The sequence below is a fragment of the Mobula hypostoma genome, chromosome 5, assembly GCF_963921235.1.
Source record: "Mobula hypostoma chromosome 5, sMobHyp1.1, whole genome shotgun sequence".
Taxonomy (NCBI): domain Eukaryota; kingdom Metazoa; phylum Chordata; class Chondrichthyes; order Myliobatiformes; family Myliobatidae; genus Mobula; species Mobula hypostoma.
Window position 1 is genome coordinate 26,611,820 of NC_086101.1, and position 16,106 is coordinate 26,627,925.

At 42.9% G+C, this 16,106-nt stretch overlaps 1 protein-coding gene across 1 annotated transcript in view; it reads right to left on the reverse strand.

Annotated features, from left to right (window-relative positions):
- Nucleotides 1-7,051: 7,051 nt before the first annotated feature.
- The window catches only part of LOC134346703 (uncharacterized), a 43,062-nt gene continuing 34,007 nt past the window's right edge, over nt 7,052-16,106 (reverse strand). The window contains exons 9-10 of the mRNA XM_063048261.1: nt 15,692-15,729; nt 7,052-11,924 (exon numbers count right to left, since the gene is read on the reverse strand). Of these exons, the coding sequence (XP_062904331.1) occupies nt 11,907-11,924; nt 15,692-15,729 (56 nt within the window). The 3' untranslated portion in view covers nt 7,052-11,906. The remainder of the gene's footprint in view (nt 11,925-15,691; nt 15,730-16,106) is intronic.

Below are 16,106 nucleotides of genomic sequence, written 5' to 3' on the forward strand. Positions count from 1 at the left end.
AGGGGGAGGGATGGAGCCAAGAGCTGGACAGGTGATTGGTAAAGGGAATATGAGAGGATCATGGGACAGGAGGCCCAGGGAGAAAGAAAGGGGGGGGGAACCCAGAGAATGGGCAAGGGCAAAGCGGTCTCCCAGTCTGCGTCGGGTCTCGCCAATATATAGAAGGCCACATCAGGAGCACCGGACTGGGAGACTGCTTTGCTGAACACCTACGCTCTGTCCGCCAGAGAAAGCAGGAACTCCCAGTGGCCACACATTTTAATTCCACATCCCATTCCCATTGTGACATGTCTATCCACGGCCTCCTCTACTGTAAAGATGAAGCCACACTCAGGTTGGAGGAACAACACCTTATATTCCATCTGGGTAGCCTTCAACCTGATGGCATGAACATTGACTTCTCTAACTTCTGCTAATGCCCCACCTCCCCTTCGTACCCCATCCATATTTATTTTTATACACACATTCTTTCTCTCACTTTCCTTTTTCTCCCTCTGTCCCTCTCACTATACCCCTTGCCCATCCTCTGGGACCCCCCCCCCAACTTTTCTTTCTCCCCGGACCTCCTGTCCCATGATCCTCTCATATCCCCTTTGCCAATCACCTGTCCAGCTCTTGGCTCCATCCCTCCCCCTCCTGTCTTCTCCTATCATTTTGGATCTCCCCCTCCCCCTCCCACTTTCAAATCCCTGACTCACTCTTCTTTCAGTTAGTCCTGACGAAGGGTCTCGGCCTGAAACGTCGACTGCACCTCTTCCTAGAGATGCTGCCTGGCCTGCTGCGTTCACCAGCAACTTTGATGTGTGTTGCTTGAATTTCCAGCATCTGCAGAAATCCTGTTGTTCAAGAATAGACATTCTTGAATGGATGACCGAGATTATGATGTGGTGCTGGAGTGGCGACTGCTCGAACAAACCAACACCGCTGTCAGAGACCAAGCGCGGGAAATTAATCCTGTCAAATGCGCCTTCTGATCCAATCCAATTATAGTGGTCAAATCCGAAGAATTGTATTCCATTCTTTATTAACCAACTAGTAACACAAGCAATCTTGAAGCGATAAAACTAAATAAACTAAAACTAGCGATATTAAATGTAATTAAGCGAATTTAAGAGTCAATGAGTGATTTAAAGATAATTCAGCAGTCAACAAAACGACATCATACCCAGCTGTCTCTGACTGCAGCCTAAAAAAAACAGAGTGAATACGTAAAACAAACCTTTTTACCACGCCCCCACCCGTGACTAACTACCATAATATACATAATAAATGCGTAAACCAAATTATAATTCTATCTCTATCTCCATCTCTAAATACACACACAACGCGCCCACGCGCGCACACACTATAATGTTTCCTCTGGCTATTGCATCATCCCCAGTTTCAGCATTACTGGTAGAAATGGGTGAAGAAACCTTGTTACGAATTGTAACGTTTTAAAAACGAAACAGCAGCAAGAGATTTCAAACTGAGTCAGGTTTTAATGTTAAAACCACTATCTTTATTAGTATCTACTTATAATATAGTAACAACCAGGATAAACAAAAGTTAACAGCGTCATGTGTTATATGTGTGTGAATATAACTCCCAAACTATCGAGCTTGGGGGAACAAAGTTTAGGGTTCTGAGATGGTAAAGCAGCCACGAAATAAATGATGAGAGAGAGAGATATTTGTAATCCAGGGTGAAATGTAGAGCAAAGGTAAGTATGAATATTCCACAGATTCTATGATGGTAAAATAAGGTAGCAGTCGCCGTCGATCTTATCCGTTCACACGCGAATTAACACCAAATGTAATCTGTCACAGGCGGTTCGTGTTCGTTCTCTCGTTCTCTCTCTCTCTCTGTCTCTCTCTCATTCGTTCTCAGTTTAGACATCAATTTAAACAGCTGTTTCAGACTGTGGGCAGGACATTTGAATTTCGGAGGGGGTGTTGGTGGACATACTTCCTGTCTCTTTGCTCCACACTCTGCCTCAATAGGTGTCAGTAATGCACTGCATGCTGGCCTGACAACTGCCATTAAACATTACAAGAAGAAACTTAACCTCTCCATGTGCGGTCACGGAGGAGCCCAGACCGTGGTCTGTCCCCACACTTTCCACCAGCTGCACCAAGCTTCAGTGCATCGCTCAGCACACACATACTCCCGTCACCTGGAATGTGCCAGTCAGCACCACTTCTTCACAGGCAGGTCGCTGTGCTGAAAGACCAGCAAGTTACAGTCAGACCAAAGGGCTGATGGCTGATCTATGGGCTCTTTCCAAGGACACACATTGGAAGGTCACCAACACCAAAGAGACACACTGCTGGAGGGCTCACTGGGTGGAGACCCTGCATCAGGACAGGGGGCAGACAACAGAGTATAAAGAGGAAAGATGGCCAGGGTGTGCAGACACCTACTGAGGGGCCGGTAGGTAACAGCAGCTGGTGGCTGATCAGATAACACAAAGGCTACCAGTGCTAGAGTCTGATCATTAAGAAAGGTGAAGCATTAGGGAGAGGTGAGGGCCAGATAGAAACAGGTAGTGAGATGACATGATGGGCAGAGGGTTGAAGCACCAGTGCAGGGATAAGAGATGGATCATGGGTGGTGTGGCGTTAGGGTGGGGTGGGGGGGGGTAGAAACAAATCAGAAAGTAAATAAAATATTTGGATAACTCTCCGAACAGGGGAACAAGGGTTGGTGAGTTCATGTGCCCGGAATTTAAGGCCTGGATTTTGGGGACCTGTCATTGGTTAGTGGGGGCTGGGAATCATTACTAAAGATCAAAGCTAGAAGGTTGTTTGGAAGTTTGAAAGTTGATGCCCGATAGCCAATGACTGGAGACTGATGGCCAGAGTCCTCCTGGTTTTGGAGGAGTGTCTGTGTTAGTGGGAGGGAGAGAGGCAGGAAACGACCTGTTGTTGATTTGTTGCTCCGACATTCTCCAAACTCAGGGCTATCCACGGGCACTCGTATGGGCCCCAGCTATGCCAGCCTCTTGTTGGCAACATACCTCAGTCCACGTTCAAAGCCTTCCCCAGTTATACTCCCCAATTCCTCCTCCACTACATTGATGACTGCATTGTTGCTGCTTCACACACCCATGCTGATCTCCTCAATTTTATCAACTTAGCCTCTAACTTCCACCATCCCCTTAAATTCACTTGGTCCATTTCTGACACCTCCTCCCTTTTCTCATCCTGTCTGTCTCCATCTCTGGAGACAAACTCCCAAACAGCATCTTTTATAAACCTGCTCATTCCCATGGTTATCTTATCTATACCTCCTCCCATCCTGTCTCCAGTAAAAATGTTACATAAAAATGTCAAGAAAGTTTATTCCTTTTCCATTATCTAATGTTATCTTTAATTTCTTCTGAACCATAAAGGGCTAAAATTTCCATTGGAGTTTGCCATTCTTCTGCTGTGAATCATGTAATAAATCCATAAACATTATCTATTGTTTGCCGACTGTGATTACTTTTAATGTCTGTTCTTATTTTACCTTTGTAGTTTGTACAATATACCTACATTCTTTTTTTCTTTTTTAAGATACTGGCTTGCAATCTCAGTTCAGAATTATATCACATTCTGATCAGTTTTGTACACAGGCCTTTAAATTGCAAGATTATTAATTAATGAATATTTTGTGCAAAATTCTGTCCCTATCTAGTCTGTTCAATTGAAGTGTCCTGAAAAATCGACTGTGTAATCTTTTCCGTAGATATTACCTGGCCTGCTGAGTTCCTCCAGCATTTCATGTGTCACTTCAAGTTTCGACATGTTGTGCGTTCAGAGATGCTCTTCTGCACATCACTGTGTGATTATTTGAGTTACTGTCGCCTTGTATAAAAACACTGATGACAGTAGAGCACTGCATGGACTGTCTATGGATTTCAGTCAGTCAGTCATTTATTAAGGTTCCCCATGCAAGGCTCATTCAGAAAGTAAGGAGGCATGGGATCCAGAGATACCTTGCTTTGTGGATCTAGAATTGGCTTGACCACAAAAGGCAAAGTGTGGTTGTAAATGGTTTGTATTTTGCATGGAGATTGGTGACCAGTGGTGTTCCATAGAGATCTGTTCTGGGACCCCTCCTCTTTGTGATTTTTTTTTATAAATTACCTGGATGAAGAAGTAGAAGGGTGTGTTAGTAAGTTTGCTGATGAGACAAGGATAGTCTGGAGGGTTGTCAGAGGTTACACCGTAACATCTACAGGATGCAGGACTGGGCTGAGAAGTTGCGGATGGAGTTCATCCCAGATAAGTGTGAAGTGGTTCATTCTGATAGGTCAAATTTAAAGACAGAACATAGTATTACTGTAATGGCAAGACTCTTGGCAGTGTTGTGGATCAGACAGATCTTGGGATCTATGTCCATAAGACACACAAAGCTGCTGCACAGGCTAACAGTGTTGTTAAGAAGGTGTGTGGTGTGTCAGCATTCATCAGTCGTGGGATCGAATTCAAGAGCCATGAGGTAACTTTACAGCTATATAAGACATTGGTCAGATCCCACTTGGAGTACTGGTCACCATTTCTGGTCACCTCACTACAGGAAGGATGTGGATATAATAGAAAGAGTGCAGAAGAGACTTACAAGGATGTTGCCTGAATTGGAGAGTGTGCCTTTGGAGAATAGTTTGAATGAACTTGGCCTGTTCTCCTTGGAGCGATGGAGGATGAGAGTTGTCCTGATAGAGGTATATAAGATGATGAAAGGCATTGATCATATAGATAGCCAGGGCTTTTCCCCAGGGCAGAAATGGCTAAAATGAGGGTGTATAGTTTTAGGTGCTCGGAAGTAGGTGCAGAGGGGGTGTCAGAGTTAAGTTTTTCACACACAGAGTGGTGGGTGCATGGAATGGGCTGCTGACGGTGGTGATGGAGGCAGATTCAATAGGGTCTTTGAAGAGACTCTTACATAGTTACATGGAGCTTGGAAAAATAGAGGGCTATGCTGCAGAGTAATCCTACTGAGTTCTAGAGTAGGTTACATGCAGTGGCGGCGCCAGAGAATTTTTCTTGCTGGTGCTACAGTGGGGCTGAATTATTCAGTGATGGTGCTGAGGGATGTTCTGTATGGTAATATGTATTCGCAAGGCCAGAAGTCAGTTTCAAGCATTATGTGCCAACTATAAATACCTCTGTTGATTCACAAGCAACAGCAATCGACAGATCTAATATAGAAATGAACTGTGACATTGTCAACAGCATCAGAGACTACCCGGGCTACACAGAGCATAAACAAGCAAACCAACAGGGCATCTGACCCACAGCGCACAACGCGAATCATGCACCAATCCCACAATCAGCGTCAAATGCATGCTTTTCAACTGAAAAACACAACATTAACCCACAATGTCCACTGCTATTCCCATTACAAGTTCTAAGGGGACTGACGATTGCGAATGTGAGAACTGCAAACACTTCCACCAATAGGGTGGGACGTACCTGTGGAGAGGGCAGATGTTTAGTGTGTAAGGTGGCACCTGTGGAGAGGGCAGATGTTTAGTGTGTGAGGAGGTACCTGTGGAGAGGGCAGATGTTTAGTGTGAGGTGGTACCTGTGGAGAGGGCAGATGTTTAGTGTGAGGTGGTACCTGTGGAGAGGGCAGATGTTTAGTGTGAGGTGGTACCTGTGGAGAGGGCAGATGTTTAGTGTGTGAGGTGGGTACCTGTGGAGAGGGCAAATGTTTAGTGTGTGAGGAGGTGCCTGTGGAGAGGGCAGATGTTTAGTGTGTGATGAGGTACCTGTGGAGAGGGCAGATGTTTAGTGTGTGAGGAGGTACCTGTGGAGAGGGCAGATATTTAGTGTGTGAGGTGGGTACCTGTGGAGAGGGCAAATGTTTAGTGTGTGAGGAGGTGCCTGTGGAGAGGGCAGATGTTTAGTGTGTGAGGAGGTACCTGTAGAGAGGGCAGATGTTTAATGTGTTAGGAGGTACCTGTGGAGAGGGCAGATGTTTAGTGTGTGAGGAGGTACCTGTGGAGAGGGCAGATGTTTAGTGTGTGAGGAGGTACCTGCAGTACGTGGTCTCCAGCAATTACTCAAGGTGCCGGTTGCCGCAGGCTTCCCCGCTAAACTGCCTAGTCATAACGCCCATCCTTCATCGTTCATGGTCCAGGTGAAATTAAAATTATTTTACACTAAGAAAGGCTTCCAATGTTGCCAGTAAAATGAGTGCCTGATGGTGGTGGTGAGGGAAACATTTTGAAAGTCTTCATCGGGTGAGCAAGGAAGGCAAAATAGGAAATGTCGGAAGCAAGATAAGACCGTGAGCTAATGTAGGTCGGACAAAAGGGGAGGGGACGGGGAGAGAGAGAGGGAAGGGGGAGAGAAGAACAATTGGGATGGGGAGGGGGGAGAGGAGACGGAAGGGGCTGAGGGGGTTGGGAGAGGGAATGGGTTTAAGGAGGGGGAGAGGGAAGGGGGAGGGTCAGAGGGAGAGGGAAAAGGGAGGGGGAGAGGGAGGTGGGAGGTGAGTGAGTGACCGGTGAGTGGGGAGGGAGAGGGAAGGGGAGAGAGGAAGAGGATGAGGGTGGAGAGGGAAGGGGAGAAGGAGGGTGTGGTGAGGGGGATGTAGTAGTGAGAGGGGGGAGAAGGAGGTGGCAAAAGGGAGAAATCAACCAACCTGCAGTAGTTTCCTGATTGGTCAGGGCATCAAAGGATATGGTGAGAAGGCAGGTGTATGGGGTTGATTGGAATCCAGGAACAGCCATAATAGAATGGCAGAGCAGACTCGATGGGCTGAATGGCCTAATTCTGCTGCTATGTCTTATGGTCATATGATTGCTGCAAAGCTCCTCCCTTCCAAGATATCATATTTATATCTGGACAAGATAAGGTTTGTGCAAGTCTCATAACAGGGAAGGCAAGATTCAAATAACAGGATCCTCATCAATTATGTAGAATCAATTACATACAATTATGTATGTTATCTCCATCTCTGTACAAAGTATGTCGTTCCATGAATTCAACCTGTTTCTTAGTTATTGGAAGGAACCTTGGATTGTGATATTATAATGAACATTGTCAATGAAAATTGCAGAGTCATTATTATGTTCAGATCAGCAATATCTGTATTTGCAAGAACTACTTTGAGGTTATCTTTAGAACTGATGCAAAAGGCAGCCTTTACAGTGAACACCTGAAAGGACGTAACCTTATCATCGATGTCAGGTTTGAACTTTGGCATACCATACCCAGATGAATGCATTAGTTCTGGACTAGACATAACTCAATAGATGAGACAGATAGTGTTGGCACAAATGATCCAGATTAAGATGGTGTGTGACACATGTGGTTACTGTGTTTCCATAATACCCCTGAGAAGAGTGAAGGAAGGATACCAAGTTGTTAGATTGCAATGCTGGATGAGGAAAAGAACATGTGATTGTTAAGGGTCTACCTAACATCAGTGAGTTTTGTAATATTTCTTCCCCGAGGATTGTCACCTTGTTGTGATGGAGAGGTCTGGGAGTTCCTGAGATCCCAAGGGCAATGCCATGTGGAGTTTAACCATCTGTCACTTAGCCCCTGGTAGTGCCACCCAAGCCAGTAAGGTCAAGGGAGGGGTTACATACAGCGATCCAACTAAGACCTCAGTTGTGCAGCTGGCAGCTGATGATGCATCACAATGGCAGTGAAGTGGAGGAAGGCTGTAGTGGTGAAGCGTCCCCTATCATCTTCCATTCCCAGTTACTGAACACTGACCCTGATCTGCCAGGGACTGTGTGGTGGCTGCCCATGTATCAGACTCCCCACGGTAAACAAGTTCACGCACAGGTATTCTCAATTAAGGGAATCCCCCCTTCACATCCTGGATTAAGTCCTGTTGTGTGATGATAAGCAAGTAGCGATGGGAACAGGATTGTGAGACCAGAATACTGTATGTGGGTCCTGGATTGGCACCTACAGTCACCTGAAGACCCTCCAATAGACAACCTCTTAGCAGAAGATCATACACAACTCAGGAGATTGCACGACAGTACTACATTTGGAATGTGTCTGGTATGTATTGGGATATCCTACATCCAGAGGAATTAACAGCATCTGGAAATTGATGTGATACCTGTAAGAATACTTTTGTGAGTTATTTCATCTGGCACATGTCGAGTTGACAAGATTGGTAACAATACAAAAATAACCACATTAGGCTGAGCTGTGTCATTTTCAATGGTTCAGGAATTTGTTCAACATCTTCTGGCTGGTTAGTGATTTAATCACTGTAGGGTAATGGGCTAGGCACTGAGGAATAGGTTCCTAGTACATTAACCTCAGTGTTTGCTATCTACATCTTCATTCCCTGGTGCCTTCTTTGTTCACTTGCAGAGCTTCATGTGCATCCATTTATTTTTTTTCCTTCAACTGTACTGCTGAATTAGTAATTGATAGCAAGTGATAAGGTTGTTCCCACAAAGCACCCAATGGGTTCTTGATCAGAACACACTCATGGGAATTGTGTGTCCTCCTTCCACTGGAGAACTATTGAGAAGCAGACAGAAGAGCTTTGGTTGGATTTACAGAATATTCAACAAAGCTGACTATTGTGTTTAGAACAACAGTCCAAGGAGGCCATAGTACACCCTCCTCATAATACTTGATCAGTATTTGTTTGATAGTCCCTTTCATTTGCTCCACCCATCCTGACAACTCTGGACGATGTGGACTGACGGAGAATCATTCAATGTTCACCAGGCAACATAGAGTCAATACAACACAGCAATCCACACCTAGTGCTGTGGTCCTCAATCATTTTTTACTCTTATGTGTAGCAGTGGCTTTCCTTGCTGGAACAGGCTTCACCCACGTTGAGAACATCTACTATTACTAGTATATCTGAGTATCCTTGGCAATTTGTTCATGTAAATCACTTGCAGTAAGAGGATCTAGATGAGGTTGGAGTAATTAACTGTGTTTATTTTTCAGTATGGCATGCATCTCTCCAACATTTGTTAAGCTTAGTGACTTGAATTACTGATGCCACTTCAACTAAGAGAATCTGCTAGTCATGTTTTCCTCTCCAAAGTATCCTCGTGAGTGTATCTGCTGTGCCCATAAGGAAACAATATCGTTAAGGCTACCAGTCTGTGACTAGTGTTATATCTCCATGCGCAGTTGTTGTTCAATTTTCCACCATTTAGGACAACTTCCCTCTGTTAGAACATTGAACTCAAGTATGCTGTATATTTCTATGTGCTAGAGAGCTCAAGTTTGTTCTCACAGAGTTAGTTAATGGATTCACTTCATTCATTTCTTTTCCTCCTTTCTGTTGTCTCCTTTTTTCCTGCCTCATCTGCTGGTCCATTTCCACAGCTTTCAACTATGTCCATTTTGCAGTGGGTTTTACATTTCAGTACAGCCACTTCTGATGGAAGTTGCATGATCTGCATTAATTCTTGTACCATCTGGCCATTTTTGTTTGGGGTTCCTGGAGCTGTAAGAAATCGCCTTTGCCCCATAGATTTCCAACATTGTGAACAACTCCGAAAGCCTATCGTGAGTCTGTGTAGATGTAACTGTTTTTTTCCCCTCCTTCCATCTCAATCAGGGTTTTTAATTGTGTCTGTTGCAGAGAGGTACACTTCATTTTCAGAGACAATAACCATTCAAACATTCTAACATCTTCAAATCATCAAGGAGCTATCTTGTAATTTGTCACAATTTTCTTTTTCCTTTCTCACTTTTTCAGTTAACACAGATATGTATTCTTTAGACTCTTCAATCTTTACTATGCTGACATTGTTACTTAACATATTCTCTCTTAGTTGTGATAAAACTACGAAGGTCCATTTGGCTTTCTTCTTTCCCTCGGGCATTCTCTGGATCTTACCCTATGCCTGGTTACCCAATCCACTTGACATATTACATTAGAGACCTGGTGAATATCACATTAAAGTCAGCATTGATGGCATATTTTGTTCTGATTTCCTCACCAGTCTTATCTAGTTGAATTATTAGAACGTGTATGCTCAGAAAGTGTCACCATATTGAAGAACAAACAGATCTGGGAAATCAAGGACATAATTTGTTGAAAGTGGCATCATAGGTAGATAGGATCATAAAGAGAGCTTTTGGCACATTGGACTTCATTAATCAATGAAACCAGGTGACCATTCAGTGTTATTTTTTATTGTTAAAGTGCACTTATATATTTATGCTGCTAATGCTAAAATAGTTGCCTGTGCCTTTCAGAGAAAATGGTGATGTCATTATGCATGTGCAGAGTAGGAAAATAAGTTAATGTTCTAGAAAGAACATTGAGTACTAGATGTATGGTGAGGAAAGGTGTTTAATGTTTGATAATATCCATGCAAATTCATTTATACTTGTTTGTAAGTCTAGAATATCAATAATTTGACATGTTTTACATGTGGATGCTTTAGATTTTTGGTAAGGTATTGGCACTGGATAGCATGGTTGTGCAAAGTTCCTTATCGGCCTAGTAGGTTAATCTTTCTTTTAATTTAACTACAAGGCAATATGTTGTAAATGCTTTTGTGGAAGTTTATTTTTGTTTCTTGACCAAATGTGAATGTAATGGAGTAATGTCAATGTGTTAATCTCTGTTCACATAGCATGAGCGAGAATTCGTTACAGGGACTAGCCGATGCGTGTTTGGAAGTGAAGTGCCAGTGTGCCAAAGGGAGTGTACCTCTTAGTTAAGATGAGATGTGTTTATTCATATTTTTGATATCATATTCAAGGTAGAGGGTGGTAGGATTCTAATGTTGTTTGTATTGTTTTTTTTAGGATTGGTTTTGTATATTTTGTTTTATTGATTTTCATACTGCATAAATTACTAGTTGATACACAAGCGTGTGGACCAAAATTAAGCTGAGATTGTAACAGCAGGAACTCTGTTAATTTAAATATATTTTGTTTTTGATACCCTCTTTCTGCATTAAAACATCTGAAACAGATAAAGTAACTGAAGACCCGAGAAAAACTTTTTGTTGTGCTTAGTGTGTATTTTTCTCAGGCTACAAATCAATGTATTGAGTACAGAAGATGCGATGTTATGTTGAATTTGTGCAAGACGTTTGTGAGGCCTAATTTTGAGTATTGTGTGCAGTTTTGGTCACCTAACCACAAGAAAGATGTAAACAAAGTTGAAGGAGTACAGAGAAACCTCACAAGGATGTTGCTGGGTCTGGAGGACCTGAGTTATAAGGAAAGATTGAATCAGTTAGGACTGTATTCTTTCAAAAGTAGAAGATTGAGAGGAGGTTTGTTGGAGATATACAAAATTATGAGGGGTATAAATAGGGTAAATGCAAGCAGGCTTTTTCCACTGGTTGGGTGGGACTACAACCAGAAGTCATGGGTTAAAGGTGAAAGGTGAAAAGTTTAAAGGGAACACAAGAGGGAAATTGCTTTGCTCCACACTCTCAGCCCTGATGCAGGATCTCCACAGATTCTTCTTGACTCTTTGAGTTCCTCCAGCAGTTTACTTCTTTTGCTCCTGATTCCAGCCTTTGTAGTCACTTGTGTTTCCATCAGTCCAAAAATTCACCAAATTGCAGCAGTCAAATGTAGGTCTTACAATTGCTGCTCCACTGATTTTTCTGTTCAGATCAAACTCCAGCACAATGTGAAAAAGCTGCCACACCATTTCAAGGATCGATTCTTTGGTTAGAAACTCTTAGTTTGGCGAGGGTGCTTTTTGTATCAGGCACCTACCCAGTAGTACATTCTAACAGTGTTTTGAAGGAAGAATGCTGAAATCATTTGTGATGCTGTAACAATGTGCTTCAAATAACAGTGCCATTCCATAAGAGTGAGGGCAAGTATGTGTCCTATTGATGGACAAAGTTTTCCCTCTGGAACTCAAGTCCAAGACTGGCACCCATCATATCCATTTTAAAGAGTCTGAAGCAAATCAGGTGTAGCTCCCAGTTCTACGTCAGTAATACTGAAATCTTACAAGTCTTCATTATCCTAAAAAAAAACACAGCATATTTGTTATATGTAGGATCAAATATTTTCACCCAATTTCCAGCAGTAGATAACCGTACTGAACAGACAAATGGACAAAATAGATGGTGAGAGGTTTACAACTATCCTAGTGACCAGGCAAGACAACCAAATACTGGAGGGGCTCAGCAGGCCAGGCAACATCTATGGAATAGACAACAGTCAACATCTTGGCCTGAAGCATCGATTGTACTCTTTTCCATAGATGCTGCCTGGCCTGCTGAGTTCCTCCAGCATTTTGTGTGTGTCACTTGGATTTCCAGCATTTGCTTATTTTCTCTTGGTTGAGCCTAGTAGCCAGATGCATTGTGGGAATTTTCTAATAAAGGCAACCATTTTAAGAAGGGAAAGCAGATGTCATCCACATGGATTTCCAGAAACAAACAAACCATTAGAGCGCAAAATTAAGGCACATGAAATTAAAGGTTCAGAACTGACTGGGGTAGACATAGACTAAAAATAAGAAACATAAGGGGGGTGTGGCCTGGGGGCAGACACTGCCAGTCCTGACACAACAGCCAAGGTAATTTGATTCCAAACAATTATTTTGTTGATCATTACAGAATGTCTCTCTGGGACTTCCCACTCCATCCTGTCTCACAGCCCCTTTTCCCAACCATGATTCCCCTCTCCTTGCCCCCTTCCCACTCTCAGTCCACAATAGAAATCCATATTAGAATCAGGTTCATCATCATTTACATATATCATGAAATTTATTATTTTGCAGCAGCAATATATAGATTTACTGCGGTCCTGTGCAAAGGTCTTCAGCAGCCTGGCTATATACACGATATCTGCCAAGAATTTTGCACAGTACTGTATGTGAAAATGTCAGAGCATGTTCAGTAGTGGTTAGCAAAGGGTACAAACTCCAAGTTTTCATAACGAAAAGCATGGAGTACAAAGGCAGGGATGTTATATTGACTCTGGCTAACTGATAGACTCCAACTGGATTATGATATCCATTTCAGGGACTGTGACACCATAGAGAGGATGTAAAGAAGTATTTGCTGGAATTATTTCATGAAGGACGTGTTTCAAGTGCAAGGTTAGATGGTGAACTGCCATTTGCTTTGGAGCAGAGAAGGATGAGAAGGTATTTCAGACGTCTGTATAATATCATGAGTGACCTAGTTAGGTTCAATGGAGCACAGCTGTTACCCAGGCAGACGTTTCAATGGACAAGAAGTACAATTTCTAAAAATGGGTACAGATGCACATCAGGTCATAAGAGACCATAAGACCACCAGAAGTAGGAACAGAATTAGGCAATTCAGCCCATCAATTCTGCTCCACCACTCCATCCTGTTATTTATTCTCTCTCTCAACTGCATCCTCCTGCCATCTCCCCGTCACCTTTAATGCCCTGACAAATCAGGAAATTGTCAACCTCCTCTTTAAATATGCTCAATGCCTTGGCCTCCACAACTGTCCATGGCAATGAATTCCACAGATTCATCACCTCTGGCTAAAAAAATTCCTTCTCATCTCTGTTCTAAGTGGATGACCCTCTATTCTGAGGCTGTGACCAATGGTCCTGGACTCACCATCTACAGGAAATATTCTCTTCACATCCACTCTATCTAGGTCCTTCAATATTCATTAGATTTCAATGAAATTCCCCCTCATTCCTCAAAACTCCAGCAAGTATAGGACTGGAGCCATCAAATGCTCCTCACGCATCAACTATTTCATTACCAAAAAAATTCTTGTCAACTTCCTCTGGACCCTCTCCAATGTCAGCACAATTTCTTAGATAAGGGGCACAAAACTGCTCACAATACTCCAAGTGTGGTCTGACCAATGCCCTAAAATGTCTCAATCTTATCTTCTAGTCCTTTAAAATGGATGCACACATTTCGTTAGACAACTGACTCACCCTCCAAGTAAATCTGTAGAGAATCCTGCACAAGGACTCCCAAGTCCCTTTGCACCTCTGACATTTAAATTTTCTCTGTTTAGAGAATATGCTACACCTTTATTCCTTCTACCAAAGTGCATTTCTCTACACTATATTCCATCTGCCATTTCTTTGCCCATTAACCCAATCTATCTAAGTGTTTCTGCAGACTCCCTGCTTCCAAAACACTATCTGCCTGTCCAATTATCTTTGTACTGTCAGCAAACTTGGCTACAAAGTCATCAATTTCTTTATCCAAATTATTGACATACTGTATAATGTGAAAAGAAAATCCCAACAACCACTGTGGAACACCTTTAGTCACTGGCACCAGCTAGAAAATGTCACCTTTATTCCTATGCTTTTCCTCTTGTCAGACAGCCAGTCTTCTATCCATGCTAGTATCTTTCCTGTAATACCATGGCTCTCATCTTACCAACAGAGCCACCCCACCCCTCTGCCTACTTATCTGTCCTTTCGATACAATGTTTTCTTGGATGTTAAGCTCCTAATTAGGATCTTTCAGCCACAACTCAGTGATGCCTGTAATATCATACCTGCCAATCTCTAACTGCGCTACAAGTTCATCTACCTTATTCCGTATACTGTGTGCATTCAAAAATAACACCTTCAGTCCTGTATTCATCACACTTTTCGATTTTGCCCCCATGTTACACTTCATCTCATCTCACTGACTGCAACTTTGGCTGATTATCCACATGCTCTTTCTCACTGACTCACTATACAACATTTCAACTTGTATACCAACTGCCCCATCCTCAGCTCTATCACTCCAGTTCCCATCCCCTGCCAAATTAGTTTAAACACTCCCCAACAGCTTTAGCAAATCTGCACAAATAATTTTGGTCCATCTCCAGTTCATGAGTAACCCGCCATTTTTGTACGGGCCCTGCCTTCCCCAGAAGTGATCCTAATGATCCAGAAATCTGAAAGCCTGCCCTCTGCACCACTTCCCCAGCCACTCATTCATCTGTACTATCATCCTATTCCTGTCCTGACAAGCAGACGCCAGGGGTACTCCAGAGATTACTACCTTGGAGGTTCTGATCTTCAGTCTCTTCCTTAACTCGCTGCACTAACTGTGCAGGACCTCTTCCCCCTTTCTACTGATGTGTCAATGTGCACCACAACGTCTGGCTGCTCACCCTCTCTCGTGAGAACACTCTGCAGCCACACAATCTCATGACTGTCCTCATAACTATTGAGTCTCCAATCACTATTGCTCGGCCTGACTTTACCCTTCCCGGCTGGGCCTCTGATCCAGACACAGTGCCACTGGCCTGGCGGCTCTGCTGCACCCTGATAGGTCATCTGCCCTCCACCCAGCAGCAAGAAGGGGCACACTTGTTAATGAGGGGAATGGTCAGAGGGGAACCCTGCACTGACTGCTTCCTCCCCTTACCCCTCCTGATGGTCATGATTATAATCGGAACTCACACTTGTAGCTGTGGTTAAAACTGTATCAAGGCTTTGAGAAATGAATTATTCAGCCAAATAAGGAAAAATAATTTGCAAGTCAGTGGCGGGTGGGGCACAGAAAGCAGTGGAATGAAACTTATGGGATTTCTGCAAAAAACCTAGCATAAATCTAATGGGCCAAATAGCTTCCTCTTGCGTTGTAACAATTCTATGTAATAGATTTTAGAAATTACTTTAAATTATCAAACTTTTGGTACATGTTCAATGATATTGAACCCCCAAACCCACTTTCTGCCCGAAGCCAGATTTGCATCTTGCTTTTATAAATACACATTAAACTAGCCTTATAACAGAGTCCTAGACAATTGCAGACATTTAGATGATAACATACCTGCTGTCTCACTTCAATGTTTTCATTTTTGTTTCTGTCTATAACAAATAAAATAAACCTTTATAAATTTGAGATAGTTAACAAAGAACATTGTTTCTCATCACCATTTTTCTGTGGAAAAGTCAGATTTGACTCAATCTCTCATATTTTGGTCCAGGTCAATGTGGTTTCCTTATAATTGTAATTGAACGTACCATAGGGATCTCAGGGACAACTGACATTCGAAGAGGGCTAAATCATCAATGTAAAAACCATTTTCCTCATTTTGTGGGGCTAATTTCATTGGGTGTACTGTGAAATTATACTCATGTGGTCTGTGACTTTATTTGGATATAAACTCCTGGGCTCAACAAAGCAGAGAATATGGATGTATAGTAGTGTCCTGTTGTGCCAGGACTCTGGAACAGGTGATCCA